Source organism: Pan paniscus, chromosome 5, assembly GCF_029289425.2.
Source record: "Pan paniscus chromosome 5, NHGRI_mPanPan1-v2.0_pri, whole genome shotgun sequence".
In the NCBI taxonomy this organism is placed as follows: Eukaryota; Metazoa; Chordata; class Mammalia; order Primates; family Hominidae; genus Pan; species Pan paniscus.
Window position 1 is genome coordinate 188,005,293 of NC_073254.2, and position 17,469 is coordinate 188,022,761.

Consider the following 17,469-nt stretch of genomic DNA (forward strand, 5'->3'; position numbering starts at 1 on the left):
TAATGATGGAATTCACCCTGCTGTGTCACTCTTTTACACAGGTTGAGTATTCCCAATCCAAAAATGCAAAATGCACCCAAATCTGAAACTTTTTGAGTGCTGACAGGACATGCTAACGAGTTGCTCACTGGAGCATTTTGGATTTCAGATTTTTGGATTAGGGATGCTGAACTGGTAAATAGATCATGCAAAGATTCCAAAATCTGAAATTTGAGACGTTTCTGGTCCCAAGCATTTTGGATAATGAATACTCAACCAGCCTTACAACAAATAAACCAAACAATTAAACAAAAATAACTAACATTTTGACATTGATCTTTGAACAAGCATCTCTTCATGAATTTTCTATGTTTAAACAAACAGTTTTTAGCTAAAACACTTCTCTTACTCATAATTGAATATCTATACTTTGGATATTTTGTCATCTATACCCTTGGCTACAGCTCATTTTAAAATTATATTTTTTACTCTATTGCCACTTCACTATATTTAGACATTGAAATTTAAACTGTAATCTTATCTTTATTTAATGGGAAATAATGTATGTATGGGAAATTAAAAGTTAAAAATGACTGTGAAAAAATAATTGTATTATTGAGCTGAAAGGGTTCATTTCTGGAGTCTCCATCCAAATCCAAGCCTAGAATCATATACAATTCCCTTATAATTATCTTCTGAAATTTATGGTATAAAAGATGCTAATAATATATTAAATTTCTTATAGGAATTATAACCACAAATTATTGAAACTCCCCAGTACCTAACACTGTTGTTAATAAGGCATTTCTCAGCACATTGTAGGTTTACTTTAGCCTAATGAAAAAGCTGTGATTTCAATATGTATTGATATATAATTATTTAAATAATTTAGTATCTGGCCAGCCCTGTAATCCCAGAACTCTGGAAGACCGAGGTGGGTGGATCACTGAAGGTCAGGAGTTCGAGACCAGCCTGGCCAAAGTGGCGAAACCCCGTCTCTACTAAAAAATACGAAAAATAACTGGGCATGGTGGCAGGCACCTGTAATCCCAGCTACTTGGGAGGCTGAGACTGGAGAATTGCTTGAACCCAGGAGGCAGAGGTTTCAGTTAGCTGAGAAAGAGCCACTGCACTCCAGCCTGGGCGACAGAGGGAGACTCCATCTCAAAATAAATAAATAAATGAAAGAAAGAAAGAAAGAAAGAAGGAATTTAATAGCTAAACAATAAATTGGTTTCTTCTAGTCTAAAATGTGAGTTAATATATAATGAATGTATATTTATTCATTTCTTGATACTGAAGTAAATCTCTATTAAACAATACACATAAAAAGCCTTGAAACCAAAAATGGTCATTTACTTCAAAATAGTTAGATATGCAGGTCAAACGTTATTGGATATATATTTGAATAACTTTCAAATTCCTTATTCTAGCAGGCGTGGTGGCTCACGCCTGCAATCCCAGCACTTTGGGAGGCCGAGGTGGGCGGATCACCTGAGGTGAGGAGTTCAAGACCAGCCTGACCAACATGGGAAAACCCTGTCTCTACTAAAAATACAAAAATTAGCTGAGCTTGGTCGTGGGTGCCTGTAATCCCAACTACTTGGGAGGCTGAGGCAGGAGAATCGCTTGAACCTGGGAGGTGAAGGTTGCAATGAGCTGAGATCGCGCCATTGCACTCCAGCCTGGGTGACAGAGCGAGACTCCGTCTCAAAAAAAAAAAAAAGAAAAAGAAAAAAATTTATTTTTAAAAAGACAAGAGTGTTACTATGTAACAATTTAATCAAACTATGTACATAGCTATGTTTTGCCTCATTAATTATCTTAAAAATAAATATACATCTGTGTCTTACTTTAAAGACATTATACTTTGGTAAAAATATTAGGCAGAGAAATTTGTCTGTGCAGTCCTGTAATGGCAGAAAAATAAAAAGAAAATGTTATTCTTTGAAATTGCTTTAAGTTTTGTAAGTTTTCTACACCGAGAAAAATATATCAATATGAAAGGATTTAACAGTGAGCACTACAGATGTATTATTGCAGTGTTCATTTTTCTTTGACAATTCTATGAGGCATCACATCAATCATTTAGATTAAAAAATTGAGTTTCAGAAAGATGCTTGGCTATTACATGGCCGATGGCAGTTTGACATTCGAATTCAGGTCTGTGTGGCTCTAACCCAACAGATATTTCACCGCGCAGGGGCCTGATTGTGAACCAGAGGAACCGACACGTGGCTCTAGAGGGTTCAGCAGAAGGGTGCCCTCCTGGCGGTGGTAGAGAGGTGTTGGAGCTGGGCCTTGAGTCGATGATATTTGAGCTGATGGGCCAAGTTTTCCTGCTGCAATAGGCAACCCTGAAATTTCAGTGTCTTAACACCAAAACTTCTGTCTGGTAAACTGCAAAACCCGAATCCCTCCGTGGGACCCAGCGCCCCTCCAGGGCAGCTGTCCGGTAGGCGGCGGCTGAGACCCGGCTGTTGGACTTTCCAGTTTCTCCACACCCCCACTGGCGTTTCCACAGGCACTGAGGCAAGGAAAGACGGGGCTGGACTGTCGCTCCTGGCCCCTGCACACTTCCATACGGAAGTGACACGCCGGCTCCTCTGCCATTGCATTAACCAGAACTAGTCACGTGGCCACGCCTGCCTTCACAGGGCGGAAGGTGAGATTCCGTGTGCTTAGGCGGGGACAATTGAAACGGGTGTCCAGCAGAGATGGTCAGGATCTCAGCCCGCAGCTATGAGAAGGGGTCCTCGGGGTGGAGGGAAGAGTCTAGCCCCGCAGGCAAGGCGGGGAAGCAGAGGCGTGCTTCCAAGACGTCCAGAGGCGCGATCAGGTGAACTCAGAGAGGGAAAGCAACTGGGAAGCAGGTCATGGGGAGGGAGACACAGAGCACTTGTCTTCTCCTTCCTATAGAATATGTAGTTGAAACACTCACAACATATAATCTACCAAATTCATCATAGATGACTTATTGCAATGAAAACAATTATAATACTATATTGCTGTGGTTTTTTTGGGGGGTGGGGTGCTATGTAGTATTACATATATGTATGGCTTTGAAAGCCTCCAAAGACTTTAGAAGTTTACTGCAATATTCTGAACAAATGGAAGCTCTAATGTAGTGCCCTTTAATAATTAAAAATATGCATAAAATGTTAAAATTGAATGATTTTTCTTTTTTTCCAGAAGGGTGAATACTTCTGTATGGTTTCCGACATGCAGGACTACTTAAAAAAAAAAAAAAATTTCTGGACTTCCTTTTTTCTCATGTACATTTTTAACCCCTGCAGTGCCAACATTCAAATGAAGAATGAAAACATTTCTATGTGAATGCATACTTGGAGAGAACATTCATATGCCTTACTTTAATTTTATCCTTATAACAGCTCTGTAAGGTGGGCAGTGAAGGTCTGTTGCCATCATCATGTTTCTTTTTTCTTTTTTTTTTTGAGACAGAGTCTTGCTCTGTTGCCCAGGCTGGAGTGCAGTGGCGCTATCTCGGCTCATGCAAGCTCCACCTCCTGGGTTCATGCCATTTTCCTGCCTCAGCCTCCCAAGTAGCTGGGACTACAGGCACCCACCATGACACCTGGCTAATTTTTTTGTGTTTTTAGTAGAGACGGGGTTTCACCATATTAGCCAGGATGGTCTCGATCTCCTGACCTCGTGATGTGCCTGCCTCGGCCTCCCAAAGTGCTGGGATTACAGGCTTGAGCCACCGCGCCCGGCCATCATGTTTATTTTTCACATGAGGAAACTGAGTCTCAGACCTGTACAGACCCTTCACTGCCCTACAATTAGTGTAAGAGATGGAGCTCAAGGTTGGGAACTGTGGCGCTTAACCCAAGACTACTTTCCCACGACAATGTCTCTGACCACAGAGAGTCCATCTCTGTGCTAGTTAGGAATTGGTGGAAAGTTTCCCCTAGGAGAAAGGAGGTGTGTGACACTGGGAGAGTCTCAAGGTCAAACCTACAAGGTTATCTGAGCCAGTGATTCTCGAACTCAACTGAACATCAGAGTCACTCAGGGAGACTGAGAATAAAAGATTGTTGGACTTGCCCTGAGACTCTGATTCTCTGTGTCTGCCACTGAGTTGAAGGGATGTGTATGCTGAAACAGTTTTCTGAAACTTGAACAGTGTCTTGATATTTGATGACTTTAAGGAATTATTGTCATTTTTCAAAGTATGAAAATGATATGAAGAAAATATATTTTTAAAGAGTGTCTTCTGAAGATACACCTGCAACATTTACTAATGAAATTATGTAAAGTCTGATTTGTGTTTAAAAATAATCCAGGAGCGGAGGGAGAGGGAAGGGGATAAATGAAACAGGCTGTGACAACTGAAGCCAGGTGGTGAGTGGGGAGTGGAGACAGGGACTTCCTCTGGCATTCTATTCGTATTCGATACTATTCGTATCACTGCACATTTGTATAACAAAAATGTTGCAAGAAAAGCTCCCCAGGAAATTCTGATGATCACCCATTGGATCATTGATCTAATCCAACCACATAACTATAATTACAGAGGTTCCCTGTACACTGCCATGTCTGCTGTATTGCTACATTCTAGCTGTGTTGTTCGAGGTCACTCACCTGTTTGCCCTTCTCTGCAGTGGTGGTAAAATCAGGAAATAGTTTTACCAAAACAGGGCATTGGAATATAGACAAGTGTGAGTGAGTCATGAGCAGGGGACACTTCTGGGCCTCAGGTTTCTCATCTGTGGTTTGTCTCAAACTCAGAGACAGGTTTTCAGGTCCCCTCTTGAGTCCACTCTCTTTCCTTCTTTTACAGGAACTTTCTCTCTCAGGCAATTTTCTCCTTTTCTTTCTCAGGTGACTTTCAGCATTTCCTTTTTGAGCTTTACCTTAGAGTTGCCTTATGGTTTATTCAGGTGCAAATTGACTTCCATGTGTCCTGCTTGATATTTGAAAGCACTTTTAATTTGAAGACTGTTATGCTTCTTACATTCTGGAAAATTCCCAGCGATCATCTCTTTAATTATGCCTCTCCATCATTCTCTCTAATCCTCTGGAATTCTGACGAGATGAGATTAACTCCCTTAGCCTACAGCGCTTGCTCCTTAAGATCTCTCGCTTTTATAAATCTTTTTTTCTTTCCACTCATTTTACTTTCCAGATGCATTTCTCTGCTTTTTTCTTTTCGATTGGATTTATGTTCTTGTTTTATTATTTCTGCCAGTCCTTTTTTTTTTTTTTTTTTTTGAGACGGAGTCTTGCTGTTGCCCAGGCTGGAGTGCAGTGGCACGATATTGGCTCATTGCAACCTCTGCCTCCTGGGTTCAAGTGTTTCTCCTGCCTCTGCCTCCAGAGTAGCTGGGATTACAGGCACACACCACCACGCCCGGCTAATTTTGTGTATTTTGTTTTTTTTTTTTTTAGACAGAGTTTTGCTCTTGTTGCCCAGGCTCTAGTGCCATGGTGTGATCTCTGCTCACTGCAACTTCCACCTCCTGGGTTCAAGCGATTCTCCTGCCTCAGTCTCCCGAGTAGCTGGGATTACATGTACGTGCCACCATGCCGGGTTAATTTTGTATTTTTAGTAGAGACGGGGTTTGTCCATGTTTGTCAAGCTGGTCTGGAACTCCCAACCTCAGGTGATCCGCCCACTTCGGCCTCTTTGGCCTCCCAAAGTGCTGGGATTACAGGCGTGAGCCACCGTGCCGGGCCAATTTTGTGTTTTTAGTAGAGACGGAGTTTCACCAGGTTGGCCAGATAGGTCTCGAACTTCTGACCTCCCGCCTCGGCCTTCCAAAGTGCTAGGATTACAGGCTTGAGCCACTGTGCCTGGCCCCTACCCCCCTTTTTTTTTTTAGAGTCGGGGTACATATGCAGGTTTGTTACGTGGATTTACTGTGTGATGCTGAGGTTTGGGCCTTGATCGAACCCATCACCCAACGAGTGAACACAGTTCCCAGTAGGCAGTTCTCTCCTTGCCCCTTTCTCCCTCCCATGGACCCCACTGCCCACCGTTTCCATCCCTATGTCCCTGTGTCCACAGTATGTAGCTCCCACTTAGGAGAATATGCAGTATTTGGTTTTCTGTCTCTGTGTTAATTCAGTTAGGATAATATATTTCTGCCAGTTCTTCATAACTTCTTATCCCTTTTGATGCATGTTATTCCTGCATACATTTCTTCAAGGTTTCCAAACATGTTTATTTTAAAGCTCTTTTCAGAATGGTTGCTGATTCAGGTGGCCCCTTAGCATTTGCTGTGTTCACGTGCATGGTAATTTTTTCTTTGCCAGCTCATCGTAAGTGGGAGATTCTCTCTCTACTGTCTATCTTTCTCAGTGTCTCTCTGCTCACACCTCTGCTTAACAAAGGCACCTCGTCCGTGTGGGGCCCTCGTCCAGGAACAAGCTGTGTTGCCGTGGTTGAAGGCATCCGATGCAGTTACTCGCTGCATGGCAGTTCCTGGCAGGGGGCCACATGCACGTTTTCTCTTCCCACAGACACATGGCTTCATGTCAGTTGTGCCGGCAGCTGCAGTTGGCAGCAGCTTCCTCTCCTCCCATGAGCACTTGTGGTCCCCATCATAGTCCCCACTGCCCAACAAGCGCCCCGCTCCTCGCAGGATCTGCCTTTGGGTTCCAGACTCCAGCAGGACATTTCCTTCAACTCCTTCTCACCATCATGCATCTCCATCCCAACACTGATCCTCAGCCGTGCCCATGCTGTTTCAAGTCTCCTACAATTTTACGTTTTCCCTCTTTATTTGTCATCTACCATTGGCATATATTTAGAGCAGGTATGTGTGTGTGGTAAGGGTGCTTCGGGGTACATGTTTATAGAACCATCTTAGCGGAAGTCCTTAGGCCAGGTTTCTCCTTTCTCATAGAACTACTGCAAATGTTGAAAGCACTTGAAAAAATGTCTAAGCTGCACTCTATTTTCAAAAACAAGCAAAACCCTGTAACTTGGTAATTTTTATTTCCAGAGACACTAGCGGATAAAGAAAAGATTTTTCTTGGGAGAAGTCCTTGGGTATTCCATTCATTGGTTTGCCATGAACAACACATTTTTCAACACTTTTTTTTGTTTCTATTATTTTTACTGCTGGTAAATAGCATGTTAATAGTACATTCCCCTTCATTTGGTATCTGTTTTTATTTGTTAAAATAAAATTTAATGGGAGTTTGCATTTCAAAATATTAGTTTCCTAGCAAAATTTATATATTCAGCATATATTATATATTATACATATAATTTTCTAGTAGAAAAGGTCATAAGATGTAAAAAATAATAGTTGATATATTTGTACCCTTTGCTCTTCTCAGGTGTATAAAGTTCCTCCTCTTTTCCCTAGTACTTTCTATATTATAGAACCTGTGAAAACTGGGGAGGGAATTAGGTTTATTACATTTAGTTCATTTTAGCACCCGGTTTCCATAACGCCTCCTAAATGTTTCTGGCCTTTGTTCTATTAATGACAGCGAGATCATAGAGTCATATTAAAGTTGCTCAGTAGGTCAAGCCCTCTATTTTAGGAATGAGGCAAGCACAATTCTTTCTTCTTCTAGACCCATTGTTTAGAACTGTACCTTTTATTATCAAGAAAAAAGGTGAAAGGCTGGATGGAAAACCTCCACGGCCTCCAGACTGTGGACTCTCTACCCTTGTAAAGACCACTCACCTGAGTAAAGTCTAGTCTCAGCCGCTGGGACTAGACTAGCTGTAGAAGCTGTGTGCTGGGTAGCCCTACCTCGCCCCCCAGTACATAGCCATCTTAATCTAGCCAAAGAGCGTTTATTAAATATCCACTAGGTACACAGAACTGTGCTCTCTGCTAGAAGCGGGGCACGGAATCAAACATCAGTAAGATGGGTCCCCAACACCAAGGGGAACAGAACTCGTGAGGAAAAAGGCACATTCAGAATTTCAAGTCAAAACCAAATTCAAGGTAGCAGCTAAAATCAAAGTGCCAAGTGTTAAGGGATCAGGAAAATATGGGGAGATGGCAACAAAAGAACTAGTACAGTTTAGTTGATCGGTTTTTTTTTTTTTTTTGAGACGGAGTCTCGCTCTGTCGCCCAGGCTGGAGTGCAGTGGCGCGATCTCGGCTCACCGCAAGCTCCGCCTCCGCGGTTCACGCCATTCTCCTGCCTCAGCCTCCGGAGTAGCTGGGACTACAGGCGCCCGCCACCACGCCTGGATAATTTTTTGTATTTTTTAGTAGAGACGGGGTTTCACTCTGTTAGCCAGGATGGTCTCGATCTCCTGACCTCGTGATCTGCCCACCCTGGCCTCCCAAAGTGCTGGGATTACAGACGTGAGCCACCGCGCCCGGCCAGTTGATCGGTTTTCAAAGTGGGAAACCGAAACTGACGAAATGGGCCACTGGACGGAGAAATTCTGGAAGTGAGAGCACTTCCAGAGCAGCATGCAGCGACACCTCGCAAGGCTGAGGATGGACAGAATGCGGAAAGGAGGACAAGGAGGCAGGCAGGGGAGACACCCTTTCACAATCTACTCACAGCCTGATATTCTTTCATTATTTTCAGGATATATATGATCACATTTTAACTTAGTCTGCAACATGTACTGAATAAAAAGAAGATAGTGCAAAGCAATTCTCCAACACAGTAAAAGGTAAGTGACCCATGTTTACGGTATAATCCCCTTCTAATACCTTCCATACACACACACACACACACACACACACACACACACACACACACACACACACATAACCATTTCATTTCTTTGCATTCAGTGTGTATTAGTCCATTCCAGTCTTGCATTGCTATAAAGGAATACCTGAGACTAGGTAATTTATAAAGAAAAGAGGTTTAATTGGCCCATGGTTCTGCAGGCCGTACAGGAAGCATGGCTGGGGAGGCCTCAGGAAACTTACAATCATGGCAGAAGGCAAAGGGGAAGCAGACATGTCTTACCTGGCTGGAACAGGAGGAAGCTGGGGAACGGAGGTACCACACACTTTTAAACAACAGGATTTAGTGAGAACTCTATCACCAGAATAGCACCAAAGGAGGAAATCCGCCCCCATGATCCAATCCAATCACCTCCTCCTAGGCCCCATCTCCAACATTGGAGATTACAGTCTGACATGAGATTCGGCTTTGGCATACAGATCTAAACCATATCACAGTGTAAATATGTTTGTGTATTTCAGATTTAGCTTTTTCCTTCCAGTAGCATCTTAGTTTATAAAATGCCAGAGAACATGTCTTTCTGGGTTGGTAAGATTATATACATATATATTTTAAATAAGTACGATTAAATTCCTATTTTAAGGGCTGTTTATAGCACTAATTTCTGTGTAAAAACTCACTTCCTGAAAGTTCTAACCTAAAATGTGACTAAATATTAGGAACACGGGAAAGCAATGAAGGAAGCAGAGTTGAAAGATGTATTTCTTCATTTTCCAATACAGTAGCACATACCCTACTTATGAAAAACTCATCCTCTAGAATTTTTTTTGCTTGTTTGTTTAAAAAATGAAATTAACAACACTGGCCTTTCTAGCAATGGGTTAAGCAAAGGAGAGTTTGGTTATTTAACTTTATAGATCAACTAATTAGATTAACTTTCACATGCACGGGCTACTATAGAAGGCTGCCTGCCCTAGAAGGTCTGCTATTGGACCTTTATTAAACCCTTTTCCTTTACTTTTTTTGCTAAAGACCATCCTCTAAATTGATATAGCTACTAAAAGGACTTGTAAGATGATTTATACAGTAATATTGACACTTTTCAAAAATTGTTTTTTTTTTTTTTTTTGAGACGGAGTCTCGCTCTGTTGCCCAGGCTGGAGTGCAGTGGCGCGATCTCGGCTCACTGCAAGCTCCGCCTCCCAGGTTCACGCCATTCTCCTGCCTCAGCCTCCCGAGTAGCTGGGACTACAGGCGCCCGCCACCACGCCCGGCTAATTTTTTGTATTTTTAGTAGAGACGGGGTTTCACCGTGTTAGCCAGGATGGTCTCGATCTCCTGACCTCGTGATCCGCCCGCCTCGGCCTCCCAAAGTGCTGGGATTACAGGCGTGAGCCACCGCGCCCGGCCTCAAAATTTGATTAATTTAATAAAATATGGAATTTATTGGTGGCTAGAAAATTAAATGACCTAGGGTACTAAATATAGTTGATATAGTTAAACATAGTTGATATATTTGTATCTTTTTTTTTTTAGATGTATTAATCTTTTCCCTGGTACCTACTATTTTCTAGAGGCTGTGAAAATTGGGGCAGGAAAAGGTTTATTTCATGTGGCTGGTCTCAGAACCTGGTTTTCATAATATTTCGAAAAAAATTTTAAAGTGCAAAGTTTAATCAGAAATTCAAAAATATTATTACTTTCTGTCCTCATATTTATTCCTATTATGTGATACTTCTTTTTTTAAGAGACAGTCTTGCTCTGTTGTCCTCTATTACCTGGTACTTTTAGGTTTTACGTAGATTTTGGTTTTAGATAGGAGATACTTAAAAATATTAGTATATCAGTGCTGATTGAAATAGAAGCTGTAAAACTTTTTGAACAGTGCAACTAACAATAATATACGTTTAAAAGGAAAACTAAAATTATAAAGTAGAAACTTAAATTTTCAAAAACTGACTTATAGATTAAAAAGGTCTTTTTCAACCTCGCCCAGTGCAGGTTTGTTTAGCTTCAGTCCAGTCCTTTATCTTGCATTTCAGTCTCACCATGTATAAAATGGAATTAATAACAGAAAAGCCCATTCTTTTATTTATTTATTTATTTTGAGACAGAGTCTTGCTCTGTCGCCCAGGCTGGAGTGCAGTGGCGCGGTCTCAGCTCACTGCAACCTCCGCCTCCCGGGTTCACATCATTCTCCTGCCTCAGCCTCCTGAGTAGCTGGAACTACAGGCACCCACCACCATGCCCGGCTAATTTTTTTTTTTTTTTTTTTTTGTATTTTTAGTAGAGACGGGGTTTCACCGTGTTAGCCAGGATGGTCTTGATCTCCTGACCTCGTGATCCACCCGCCTTGGCCTCCCAAAATGCTGGGATTACAGGTGTGAGCCACTGCGCCCGGCCCTATTTTGTTTTTATACAGCATTTCTTGGATATCATTTAAGTACAATTTTTAGATGTACCAGAATCCAGTGGTGCAATGAGAATAGAAGATGGTAGCATGTTTACCTTTTATTGTTCTACGTGGTTATCAAAATTAACATATGGCTCAGAATATCATCCCGGAGTCTTGACCGATGACAGCGAAATGATTTGTCAGCCTGGAAATTTTCATGTCCTAAACATATACCAGTTATGGGAGTGTTCATGACTTAAGAATCATAGGTATTCTATGAATTTTTGGCTGCTCTTAAACATTTGTCAATAAACTAATGTTGGTTGGGACCTACAATGAAGTGTAGTTTAGATATTGATATACCACTCATACATAATACAAATGGGGACTTTCAATGACTGTCAGAAAAACGAGAATGATTCACATTAATTTCGAGCCTTCTATGTGTCCTGCATCACCCAGTAGGTATTTCACATATGCTATATGTTTTTTATTACAAAAATAACACTGCAGAGAGCCCATAACTGTTTTCCAGGAATCCTGAATTTTCTCTTTAGTGATGCTACACATACTTACTTTGGACATCAGCAATCTAACTGCAGGCTTTGCAAACTCATTCTTCAAGAGGCAAGTCATTCTTGGTAACAGCATCCTCAGGAATGAAGCTCCTGCAGTTGAGGTTCAGTGAACGCTGTGTCAGGGATCTGCGCAGCACGTGTGGAACCCAACGAGAGTCCTTGCTGTGCAGGCACGGGGATGCTCACATAGTAAAAACTCGAGTCCATCGGGAAGCCCAGGAACTGAAAGGCATAAAGAAACCGAGTGCTAGAACACGAAGATGCCATTTAGACACAGATGCTTTTCTGCAAGTCACCACACTTTAAGAAAGGAGACTAGCGATCTATTGAATAATTCATTCCCTCATGGCACTGGTTCAACACCCCAGGCTCCTCTGCTGAGAAGCCTCCTTATGTAGCTGTACTGGACAAGTGCGGTAGAAAAGACAGAACCCAGTGGGGATGACAGAATTCTCTAATTGTCTGCAAAAGAGGAAATCCAGTTGGTGGAGAGAAAAATTATTTCCACATTGGAAAAAAAAGTAATGACAAAAATAAAAAGGCTTTGTCAAATATAGTTCACTCTTCTCATTACTTGCCTTAGTGTTTCAAAGATAAACGCTTTTTGTTACAACACATCACAGATAACGCAACTTCGCCTGACTGAACCCGGCGTGGGGAGACTGCAGAGATGCGCTCTGCAGCCAAAACAAAGGGTGGGGCAGGGGAGGGGCAGTTACAAAAAAGACACCTAATTAAAAAAAATCCCTACAATTCACAAAGCTTGCTACTGAAATTAATTTCAGGTTTCCACGTCCACGGGGACACGTACAGGATTTAAAATGACGCTCACGTGGCATCTCTCAGGGCCAACTGGGGAGCATCAAAGCTTCCCCTCGACGTTTATTAACTCTGCAGTCCGTTCTCTACGTCTGCGAAGGATTGGCAGATAACAATGTGTCTGAGAGAAGAGGCGTTTTCTAAGGAGACACACAAAGGCAGTGGGACCCTCCAACCTCACTCTGTGAGAGGAACACCGCACAGCAGTGTGGGGGCTCGAACACCCCAAGAGCGGCAGAGCGCGGTTCAGAAAACATGACCCTTGAAATGCACACAAAGCCTAACAACGTGTCCTCCGCGGAAGAAAACAGCTTGAAAAGGTCGGCTTTGAAGTAACCCCAGCGGAAAGGAATCACCCTGGAAGAAACACGCAGCAGCCCCGGGGCAATGCGCGGGCGGGAGGAGCAGCGAGCGCGGGGAGCGCAGGGCCCTTCGGAGAGGGCGCTGCACCCGCCCTGCGCTCCGTACCTGTGCCGCCACGCCCACCGGTCCCCTGCTGAGCCTAGCACCGCCCATTTAGACCCAGCACCACCCGTCCGGACCGAACCTAGCACCGCCCGTCCGGACCCAGCACCGCCCATTTGGATACTGCACCGCCCGTCCAGACCCAGAACCGCCCGTCCAGACCCAGTACCGCCCATCGGACCCAGCACCGCCCATTTAGACCCAGCACCGCCAGTCCGAACCGAACCTAGCACCGCCCATGGGACCCATCGCCCGTTCGGACCCAGCACCGCCCGTCCAGATCCAGCACTGCACCCCCATTTGGATCCAGTACCGCCCGTCCAGACCCAGACCCGCCAGTCCGGACCCAGACCCGCCAGTCCGGACCCAACCCCGCACCGCCCATCGGATCCGGCGCCGCCCATTTAGACCTAGCACCACCCATCCGAACCGAACCTAGCACCGCCCATCGGACCCACCGCCCGTCCGGACCCAGCACCGCCCGTCCGGAACCAGCACCGCCCGTGCACAGATCCATCACCACCCATTTGGACCCAGCACCGCCCGTCCCCGCCCGTCCGGACCGAACCCAGCACCGCCCATCGGACCCAGCAGCGCCCATTTAGACCCAGCACCGCCCGTCCGAACCGAACGTAGCACCGCCCATCGGACCCATCACCGCCCGTCCAGATCCAGCACCGCCCATTTGGATCCAGCACCGCCCGTCCGGACTCTGCACCGCGCGTCCGGACCGAACACAGCACCACCCATCGGACCCAGCACTGCCCATTTAGATCCAGCAGCGCGCGTCCGAACCGAACCTAGCACCGCTGGTCGGGACAGAACCCGGTACCGCCGGTTGGGACCCACCACCGCCAGTCCAGACGGAACCCTAGCACCGCGCGGGGCCCGCCCTCCGACACCTCCCTCCCTGGCGGCCGCGGCAGCAGCACCTAGTGGAGCGGCCCGGAGGTGCGGCGGCGACGCGCGGGGCGGCGGCGCGCACGGCGGGCGGGGGCGCGCACGGCGGCGGGCGGGGCGCGGGCGGGTGCGGGCGGCGGGCGCCGGGCGCACACCGGCCGGCGGGGCTGAGGCGGCGCGGCGCGGCGCGGACTGAGCCCCAGGCGGAGGCCAAGTCGGACGACGCGGCGTGGCCGCGGAGGCGGAGGCGGCCGCGGAGGCGGAGGCGGCCCGCGGGGGGTGGCGAGGGGCGCCGGGCCCCCGCGGACCTGTCGTCCTCGGCCCGTCCTCCGGCCCCGGCCCCGCGCGGCTGAGGAGGCGCGGCCAGGACCATGTCGGCGGGCGGCCGTGACGAGGAGCGGCGGAAGCTGGCCGACATCATCCACCACTGGAACGCCAACCGGCTGGACCTGTTCGAGATCAGCCAGCCGACCGAGGTGAGCACCGCCGGGCGCGGGGCCTGCGCGACCCCCGCCCGCCGCGCCGCGCCCGCCCCTCCCCCCCTGCCGCCGCCCGCCAGCCGCGGACCCGCCCTCCTTTCCCCCTCCCCCCACTCCCCCCTCTTTCCCCTCCCCCTCCCCCAGGCCCACCGCGGGCCCCGGCGTCCCCCGCAGCCCCCGTCCCCCTGCCGCGGTGTATCCCGGGGTCGCGGGGGCTGGCGGGGCGCGGCAGTCACCTGTTCCCCTCTCCGGCCGCTCACCTGGTGGCTCACCTGGGCCGCCGCCCCCACCCACGCGAGCGCGGCGCGGCCCCGGCCTCATCCCCGGCGGCGCGGGGGGCGCGGCGGCGCGCGGGGCCGGCGCCCTCCACCTGCAGCCCGGTCGTGGCTCGCGGCGCCCCTTCGCCGTGGCCGGGATGGAGCCTGTGACGCGCGCTGTGCTTCGGGTTCATAAACTTGCAGGCTGCCAGCTGGGAGGGGAAAGACAGTATCACAAAGTTCGGGAGGTGCGGGCTCCCTGATGGCACAGGCCCGGAGTCGGACTCCTCCGAGGAAAGGCGCGCCTTCTCCACCTTCGGGGCCGCGAGGAACGGCCCGTCCTCTGCGGCGGCCTCTGCCCGGAGGGAGGCGCCGGCCCCAGGCTGGCTCCCTGAGAGGAGGAGGAAATCACGCTCGCTCCTGGCCTGGTAACAATGGGGGTTGTTTATAACAAAGCTGCTGAAAGCGTTCCGAGCAGCTCTTAAAAAAATGTTTGAGTCCAAGTCCACTAGGAAGGGCTCCGTGGAGAGGGGAGGGAGGTGAAGGGTCGGGGAGCAACCCTGTAAATCGCTCCGCAAGGGTCGGTTCCGCGCTCTGTTCATTCGGTGGCTGCATAGACTTTAACAGCATAAAAAAATTTCACTCAATATTTGTGCCCGTTTAGGAAATCATTTTAATAGCGTCTATTTTTGATTTGTTGTAATAGGTAATTTATAGTTAATACTTGCTATAAAATACTAGCTCCTAGGCAACAAAACATGTTTGGCAAATTTGAACATTCTTACGAAATTTAATCCTTTTATCATTGAATTCCACTTTATGTTTTTGAGAAAATTTGACTATTGCTTCTCTGATTTCTTGAGTTTTTGGCAGTCATGGGAAGGACTCTATTTCTTCTGTTTTCATCTGTACCTGTGACTGCACTTGACGTGGGTAGCTAGCCATTTGTCTTAATCCTTAGTTGAATACTGACACACGTCATTAGGCTCAGGTTGCCAATTTGAGCATAGATGTTACGTTAAGTTACTCCTGATTCATTCATCTTCTGTAATGATTTTATGAGTTAGGTTCTAGTAAGCGAGTTAGTACTATGTACTTAAGTGTTCGTTCATAGACTAGTATATCTTTAGAAAGGTGCCATGATAATTTAGTTTCAGGATTATGTTTTCTTTCAGAATAATGAATTCATTTTTCTTTTTATCACAAGATAAAAAAAATTGACCATAAAACATCTTGGTGTGTAGTTTTTTTTTGTTTGTTTGAATGGATTTTTTTTTTTTTTTTTGAGAGATTTCTCAAGTCTGGTGGAAAGGAATCTTTTTTCAGTTTAATAAAGAGAATTCAGCTTTTTGGGATTTTGAATTGAGTTAGCATTAAAAAAATCTCAAATCAGAAACATTATAGTTCATTGATTTAATTAAATTCTATTTTAAGCACTCAATTGAAACTTTTTATTTCTTAGTGATATGACTAGTTTTTAAAATTGGCCTGTCATTTGGAAAGCTATTTTTTCAGTTATACTGTAGGTGAAAGTTTGCTTTGTACATACATTGAAGCAAAACAAGAATTGAAGGACTTGGAAAAAAAGATGATATATTTCATTTCCTAATTTTTCTCCCTACTTATATCTGAACATTTCTATTTTTAGAAATTATTCTTCAGAATTGTATTAGAAGCCTTTCATAATGAAATGAATTGGTTTTTAAGAATGTCCATATATTGGTTTTTTAGCTTTTTCACTATATAGTGGCTGGCTCACATTTCTATTTTGTTTTCTCGAGAACTTTCCTGTACTATTAAATTTATTCTGGTCCTAGTTAAGCTTTGCATTTAACATATTGTATCTTTTATTATGATGTAGGTAAACTTAATATGAGTAATTCTCTCAGCCAGTATTTCAAGGCCAACAGTTTCAATTTGCTTTGTCTAAGCTCGTGTGAATTTTTTTTTTTTTTAACCATCTAATGATTATTTTTACTCTATTTGGCCATCACAAGTCCAATTTTTTAGTTTTCTGCAAGAACAGAAGCATTGTACTGGTCCTTATCAGATGTTCAGTAAATGTTGAACAAATTCACTGCAGGAGTTGATTTGTAGAAATAAGATTTAAGCCTTGTATTTATTTACTTGGGTAATCTTTTTATGTGTATGAGAGTATAGTTGTGGGTTTTCTTTTGTTTTTTTTTTTTGGGGTACAGTGATAAGTATCTGTTTTCAAATTTTATAACTTCATTAATCATCTATGATTGGTGGTTTCAGGCAGCTTTGATAACCACTGATAATTTTGTGGTTTCTGTGTTTAGGAAGATGATAAACTTGGTTCTTTGGATTACATTCTTTTTTTAAGAAAACTAGAGTATGTTTTAACATCATCCTGGCTAAGTTTGCTTTTTCCTTTGTATTCACATTTGTGTGTAAAGGAAAGGCTTACGAAGAATAAGCAGGCTATCACTGGAGTATTTTTCAGGCTCTTTGTCACTTGGATCCTAGATTCATTTGGAATTTGTAAAATGAGAGTTGATCTGAACCTGATGTTGTTATTTTATAACCAGAAGATTGATGCTAAGCTAACTTAATGTCTTGATTACTATGAAAAGCTGTAGCTCACAGAAACTCCTTAAAGTATGTATAGTCCCTCCTTTGCTTATTTTTAATGTTATAGCTTGTTTTCTTTTAGGGATTCCTGGATAATTACGGCAGCAGAGTCCTTTTAATCTTTCCTGTCACCTCCTCAGAAGAGGGCTTCTCTGGTTATCCAAAGGTCTCCCTGTTGGTTTTAACTTACCAGACTTGTCATTGCCATTGGTATGTCTGTCTCCCTCTTATTACACGAAGGCAAGAGTGTAGAATTTTCTTGAATAATTGTTCTGTGTATTGCATGGTAGGAGCTCAATAAATATTGTGTGGAAAGAATGTCGAATATGGCCTTCATTGTATATATCTTTATTCAT

The 17,469-nt window shown here is 45.0% G+C and overlaps 1 protein-coding gene and 1 pseudogene across 29 annotated transcripts in view; one reads left to right on the plus strand and one right to left on the minus strand.

The window, feature by feature from the left end:
* Nucleotides 1-311: 311 nt before the first annotated feature.
* LOC100995186 (putative uncharacterized protein AFDN-DT) lies at nt 312-13,855 on the minus strand (annotated as a pseudogene).
* Nucleotides 13,856-13,897: 42 nt separating this feature from the next.
* AFDN (afadin, adherens junction formation factor) overlaps nt 13,898-17,469 on the plus strand; it is a 145,800-nt gene continuing 142,228 nt past the window's right edge. For 16 of the 29 annotated variants that reach the window (XM_055114352.2, XM_055114343.2, XM_055114353.2 and 13 more), the window contains exon 1: nt 13,937-14,258. In XM_055114352.2, the coding sequence (XP_054970327.1) occupies nt 14,154-14,258 (105 nt within the window). In that variant the 5' untranslated portion in view covers nt 13,937-14,153. Of the gene's footprint in view, nt 14,259-17,469 lie in introns of all 29 variants that reach the window. The other 13 variants (XM_055114338.2, XM_055114336.2, XM_055114340.2 and 10 more) reach the window with 2 other exon arrangements.